Source organism: Hylaeus volcanicus, chromosome 7 (assembly GCF_026283585.1).
Source record: "Hylaeus volcanicus isolate JK05 chromosome 7, UHH_iyHylVolc1.0_haploid, whole genome shotgun sequence".
Lineage (NCBI taxonomy): Eukaryota > Metazoa > Arthropoda > Insecta > Hymenoptera > Colletidae > Hylaeus > Hylaeus volcanicus.
In genome coordinates, this window is record NC_071982.1 from 12,797,709 (window position 1) to 12,804,777 (window position 7,069).

General features: G+C 35.3%; 1 protein-coding gene across 2 annotated transcripts in view; it reads right to left on the reverse strand.

The window, feature by feature from the left end:
* The window catches only part of LOC128879288 (Bardet-Biedl syndrome 4 protein homolog), an 18,945-nt gene that overhangs the window by 11,164 nt on the left and 712 nt on the right, over positions 1-7,069 (reverse strand). For both annotated transcript variants that reach the window (XM_054128285.1, XM_054128286.1), the window contains exons 2-7: positions 6,380-6,522; positions 6,184-6,296; positions 5,994-6,088; positions 3,912-4,074; positions 2,253-2,406; positions 779-901 (exon numbers count right to left, since the gene is read on the reverse strand). In XM_054128285.1, the coding sequence (XP_053984260.1) occupies positions 779-901; positions 2,253-2,406; positions 3,912-4,074; positions 5,994-6,088; positions 6,184-6,296; positions 6,380-6,522 (791 nt within the window). The remainder of the gene's footprint in view (positions 1-778; positions 902-2,252; positions 2,407-3,911; positions 4,075-5,993; positions 6,089-6,183; positions 6,297-6,379; positions 6,523-7,069) is intronic.

Genomic DNA, 7,069 nt, shown 5'->3' on the forward strand with positions numbered 1-7,069 from the left:
CAGTATTACAGTATTCATTCACATTAATTTCTTCTTTTAATTATCTTTGATGATTAGGTAAGAAGGTGAAATGATTGCACTATTTCATTTTTTGGGAATTGATCGGTGTACGAATCTCATTCTCCACCCACTGTAATAGTGTACTCGTTCAATATTACAGTATTCATTCACATTAATTTCTTTTTTTAATTATCTTTGATGATTAGGTAAGAAGGCGAAATGATTGCACTATTTCATTTTTTGGGAATTGATCGATGTACGAATACATTCTCCACCCACTGTAATAGTGTACTCGTTCAGTATTAAAGTATTCATTCACATTAATTTCTTTTTTTAATTATCTTTGATGATTAGGTAAGAAGGTGAAATGATTGCACTATTTCATTTTTTGGGAATTGATCGGTGTACGAATCTCATTCTCCACCCACTGTAATAGTGTACTCGTTCAGTATTACAGTATTCATTCTTATTAATTTCTTTTTTTAATTATCTTTGATGATTAGGTAAGACGGTGAAATGATTGCACTATTTAATTTTTGGGAATTGATCGGTGTACGAATCTCATTCTGCACCCACTGTAATAGTGTACTCGTTCAGTATTACAGTATTCATTCACATTAATTTCTTTTTTTAATTATCTTTGATGATTCGGTAAGAAGGCGAAATGATCGCGCTATTTAATTTTACCTTGAATTTCCACCTTCGGCAATCATGAGAGGCCAGAATGTGGTTGAGGGATACTGAGAGGGGGCGATTACGTCCATAGGAAGGTACTCACAGCGACGAACTTCTGCTTCCCGTAGAAACACATACCGACGTTGTTCCACAAGGCGTGCGATTCCGGGATCGATTGAGCCGCCAACTTGTACTTCGACAATGCCACGTCGTACTCCTGGTGATTCTGAAGTGCACAGAACGTTTTAACCCTCGAAACGAACCGTGTCCCTGCGCCCTCTGCATCCCTCCATTCCCCCGCACCGAAGTCTGAGTAATTGTAATTAAATTCTCGAAGAACATTGCAGAAACCGGGCGCATACTTCGGCCACGAAACGTGTACTTTGTTCGGGACCAGTGGGGCTCTTTGTAGCAGTGTTTTTGTTTACGCAGAGCGCATTTCGAGCAGTGAGAAATTGAATCTTCTAACAGGAGCCCCTCACTTTCGATAGGAAGCTCGCTTTATCCGAACCCGTATTTTCGGGACGCAATCTCAACGCTAGGTTTTTGGAGACATTTTTACCTATTACAAATTTCACAAGGGGTTTTGCAGGAACTGTTTCTGCTTTTCGTCGAGCATTTATGCTGACTTTTATCCGTGCAAAGACTAGCGTGTGTATATTCGAATTCATTTCTGTTCTCCTAATTAACTCTTTGCAGTCGTATTAAATTTATGCATGGCTATTGTACTGGTCGGAATTAATTTCCAAAGAACGAGCAGTGATACATAATATGCAAGCTTATGAAGGATAAACAAGATTAATTATTAATTCTTTTGTGGACTTTTAGATATATGTTTACACAATAATGTGTTTTAATGTAATGCTTTTATGTAAAAATGATAGTTTTTAGTTCTCCATCATGTGGTATCTTTCGGTAACTTTCTTCTTGTCATGTTTAACCGACTTCGAAAAGGACGAGGTTACTCAATTCGACGTGTATATTTATTTTTCTTTTTTTTTTCTATTTTGAGTATTGTTTTTGAAATATTTTAAGAAACCAGAATACCTAATTACACTTCAACACAATTTGTAAAATATTGTTATATTTGGAATTCTACCAAGTATTTGGTATTTATTACAATCGACTATTTGGTATTTATTACAATCTGTTACAAACAAAAATAACAATATTCGATATATTATTTAATACTCCAAAATGGCAAAAAAAAAGTTTTTCCGAAATATACCTCATGATGGAGGATTATAAAATATAGTTTTTAAATAAAAATATAATATTAAAACACATTATCGTGTAAACATATATCCAAAGTTCACAAAAGGATCAATAAATCTATTAGTTTAGCCTCCACAATCTCGCATATTATGTATCACTGCCTGTTCATGGAAAATTAACTCCGACCAATACGACACTCGTGTCTGAATTTAACACGACCGCAAAGGGTTAAATACAGAGAAATTTACATAAATTGGAACTGTTCTTAATAAAAATTCAACTGAAAATTCGAGTACACGTCAGGAATTAATTCTTGAATTTTAATTATCGATTACTTGATTCGAGCTTCGTCCATCGTTTACCTGGATCACGTAGGCTATGGGCAAAATCGCCCTGGTGCAATCCGGGGCGTAGGCAAGGACTGTTCCAAACTTTTGAAACGCTCGCTGAACGTCGCCGATTTTAAGATAGAGTAGGCCCAGATCGGTGGCTGCCTCGACGCTCTCGGGATTCCCGCTGAAAAATCCAAAATAATGAAATTCGAAAAAAAATCAGCGTTTCGCGAATTCCCTCGATTACTCCACGAATGGAACTTCTGGTTAGGTATTTCTACGTCCGCCACCCTGTTCTTCGGTCGCTGGAATTGCGTGGCCTGAATATTCCGCAGCCCTTTTTCGCTCATCCACAGAAAAAAAAGTTTTAACAAAGGGAGTTCAGGGGAGCTTATTTTTGTCGAGCATCCCAAAATCAACGCTCGACACGCTGACACGAACAAAAAATATTTATTCCGAGAGTTAAGCATGAAAAGAAACGAATTTCGATGAAATTCATGAATTTTCACGAAGCTACGGTAATAAATACCACGACAGATGTTTGATTACTAGACCGCGGATCTTTATGTAAAATAAAATCTTCGCGAACGTACCTATCAAAATTGAACCCAAATAAGAATTTATTTTATTCTGCGAATATTATAACTTGAAGTTTGCTTTCAATCTTTTTTTTATATTCTTGCATATTGTTTGCATTTTATCATTTCTTACGCATTCAAATTTCTTATAAAGAAATTCCTATAAATAAAGATCCGAAGTCTATTGATTACGTAGTCTTCAAGGTTTTAACGGTGGGACGCATAGCTCATCGAATTTTTATCCGATTCACTTGATTCGACGCTTAAATTGAAGGTAATTAAGTTTGTACGCTAATGAACCTCGACTCTTAATGAATTATTATTATAGCATAAAGTTATTGCAAAATAACGGCCGACAGGTATCGTTCATTTTCATGTTTTTTGCCGCCATTTTTGCAATTAACAATTTTTTTTCTTTGCAAATTGAGGTTCATACGCATTTTACGTACCTACTAAAGAAACAAAATTTCTGATTTTATCCATCAGATGTTTTCCCAGGGCTCCACGTATCCCATCGTTTTGACCGAATCCTTTCCTTGCGACTACTATATCTACGTATATATATTTATGTATACATTCAAATTAAATCTAGACTGTCAAATTTTCTTCTTTGAACGTACCTTTATATGTAAAAAAAAGTTTCAGTAAGAAAAATTAATTATATTTGGAAACTATATGCATTAGAAAAATACATTAGCTGGACCAGACTCCGCCCTTAACAGTCTAAATAATATTTAATTCTAGCAGAAATTTGACGGGAATCTGGCAGTGAACGCGTTAAAAGTAACTTCTCGCTTATGGATGTTTTTCTAGCGAATCGAACGAGTGAATAAAAAACATTCTACGGTATCGTACGCAGCTGTAAAAATGTTTAATCCAACCCTGGACGTAAAAGATAATCTCGTCGAGTCCTCGCTTCGCTGTGCAACTTTTTCAATTCAAGATCCGTCGTTGGCCTGTAACGAGTCGCAGAACACGATACACCGACAAGACATAAACAAGAACATTTGAGTCGGCGAGAGATTGAAATTCTCAAAGCACGGGGCGAGGTCGGACGAGACTTAATCGCGGAATACATTAAACAGAAAGTACACGACGACACGCTTCGCACCTCAGAGCTGCGTTGTAAGCGTTTCGTGCCTCGGTAACGTGATCCTCCCGGATGCAGACTCTGGCTAAGGCGACGTACGGTAATTCGTTTCTCGTCAGCTCGATGGACCTCTTCAGGTGCCTCTTTGCCTCGTAAAGTTGGTTCAGCTTTGCGTAACACTCCCCTAAAAACAAATCACTTTTCTGTGCATCCAAAGGTGTAATAATCAGTTCAGTTTTGTAACTAATAACTAGACCGCGACTGGTTCGTATTATAATATTTGCAGAGTGTCTTTCTAAACTGACCGGTTGTTTGTGAAGAAAAATTACGCAACTATTGATCTTTCCTCGGGCATACATTTTAAAAGAGCACACGTAACGAAATGGAGAATAAATCTTTCCATTTAATGGAGAACAAATGTTTCTATTTAAGCTAGAGTCATAAGTAGACTGCGGATTTTTATGCATTTGTTGGGAATTTGAATGCGCAAGAAACTGCAAAATGCACACAGTATGGGAAGAATATAAAATATATTGAGAGTAAAGTTCATATTATATTACTTACAGAGTAAAATAAATTCCTATTTTGGACCAATTTTTGTAGGTAGTTCGAAACTTATTTTGTAATTTTGTAATACGGACACGGGTGTCTCTACTGTATGTATTAAATTAATTCGTGGGATTTGGTTGGGGTAGAAAATTAAAAACAACTGTTACACTCGTGGAAATTTTATGCGAGCCCAACATTTTGTTTCGATGCAACTGGAACTTGTTTTTGTTGAAATCGAACTAGGACAAGATTATCACTAGTTTACGGCCAAAATGTACATTCAATCCCATCATTTTTTTTCTTATGTATTTTGGCCTGCTAAACTCGAAAATCGCAACGAAAAATTGTTTTATAGGTAGGTTTCTTTCATATGAATTTTTGAATTTTTTTTCGATTATTTTCTGAGATACCTTCACATTTTAGGCCATATCTCGAGTTAGAAACGTCCGATTCAGTCGCACAAGATGCCACATTAAAGGTAATCGAATTTCCAACAATTGATTTCTACATTGTTTTCCAATCGGTTCAATAGTTTAAATGTTACGGGCCAATATATATGAGAAACTTCGATTTTTTCGACTAAAATAGAACACAAAAATTTCTTCCATCGCGATACAAAAGTAGAAACTGTCAAATTATGTTCAGTTTCTTATTGTTTACGTATAGATCGCACTTTAACGAAGAAAACAAGCTTTCTGTTGAAGAAAATCTATGGATAAATACCAAAGTTAGGAATAATTGAGTAAAGGTACAAAAATTCCAATTTTGCTACGTTTTTGTATTTTAGTTTTGTACTCTGTTTCCTATTTATATAGAAAACGTTTTTCTAAATTCATTTCGTTCATTTTTATTATTGAATTTCAATATTATATAGATAATTAGAAATAATTTTGGCCTTAGTTAAGTTGTGTAATTAACTAATTAGGAGAAAGACACAAAAACAGTAAAATTGGAACTTTTTTACCTTTACTCAATTATTCCTAACTTTGGTATTTATCCATAGATTTTCTTAAACCAAAAAGCTTGTTTTCTTCGTAAAAGTGCGATTTATACGTAAACAATAAAAAACTCGACATAATTTGACAGTTTCTACTTTTGTATCGCGATGGAAGAAATTTTTGTGTTCTATTTTAGTCGAAAAAATCGAAGTTTCTCATATATATTGGCCCGTAACGTTTAAACTATTGAACCGATTGGAAAACAATGTAAAAATCAATTGTTGGAAATTCGATTACCTTTAATATGGCATCTTGCGCGACTCAATCGGACGTTTCTAACGCGAGATATGGCCTAAAATGTAAAGGTGCGACACAAAAAAATTGAAAAAAAAAAATTCAAAAATTCATACAAAAGAAATCCATTCATAGAAAAATTTATCATTGCGATTTTCGAGTTCAGCAGGCCAACATACATAATAAAGAAATGATGGCATTGAATGTACATTCTTTTCTATACTTTGTAAACTATAATTTCAAATAGAAGATGGGCGATTTAATTCAAACACTTGAGCGACATAAAAAGAATGTCGACTAGGGAGTAGGTAACACGATTTACCTAGGTTCAAATAAATTTCCCAGTCCGGTATAGTGGACACCTTCTCGGCTTCCAAATACGCCTCGATGGCACGCTTGTGACTTCCCATGATCAATCTAACGAAAAAGATGAATCGGTACCGCTTAAATCAAACGTTTCTAATACAAATTCGTCCTCTTAAAGATACTTAATAAAGCATTCCCTCGCTTACAGCGACTTGGCGATTTGCTTGATGTTATTAACATTCGTAGAATTAACGTTGTACGCCGTTTGGAAGCAGTTCAACGAGTCCTGAATTTTACCCTCCCTCCTGAGTATCAAACCCTGCGGAGAACTTTCGCGTTTGTATTTCATTTTTAAGTAAAGAATCGAGCTTAGCAATTTGTTTATATAATCGAACGATATACCTTCAGGTAACTGGCGTATTCGTTGTGACCACTCGACCTTAATAATTCATTATCGATGAGGATCTTACAAGTTTTGTACTCGTGACGCGTATAGTGACGATGCAGAAGCCAATTGTTGCACTCTGTCGCTGGTATTTCTGGCGCTAATTCGATAACAAGCGACAAGGGTATCGTAAAACTATGAACACGTTAAGAAAACTGACGACTGTATGTTGTGTTTATTTCGTTATTATTATGGACACCCTACAAATCGAGTTTTCGTATAAAATTTCAAATTTAGTCGCTCTGAAAAATAAGTCTCAAGGAGGTCGTTCCGTGTGACGACCGTTCTTTTTGAGGTTTTTTCGGAATTTTTTATAACGAAATGAAAAAACACAAAGCTTCCAAATTTTTATTATACATTTATCCAGCCTTCAACTGTAACTTTGAATTTTTTTAAGCAAAAATATAACGTGGATCGCGAAATTTATCGCTCGTATGGCACCTGCAGTAAAAAAAAACGATAGGTGAACGGCGTCCATGATTCCGGCAGGCTAATCTGAAATAAAAAATACAAATTGCATGTTAATCTGTAGGTGGCTGGCTATCGCCGGAACTGGGATTTTTGAAAAATATTGAACCGTTTTTTTTTGTTTTTTTTTTGTTTTTTTTTTCATAAAAAAGTAGTGGAAAAAGATCACGAAACTTTGG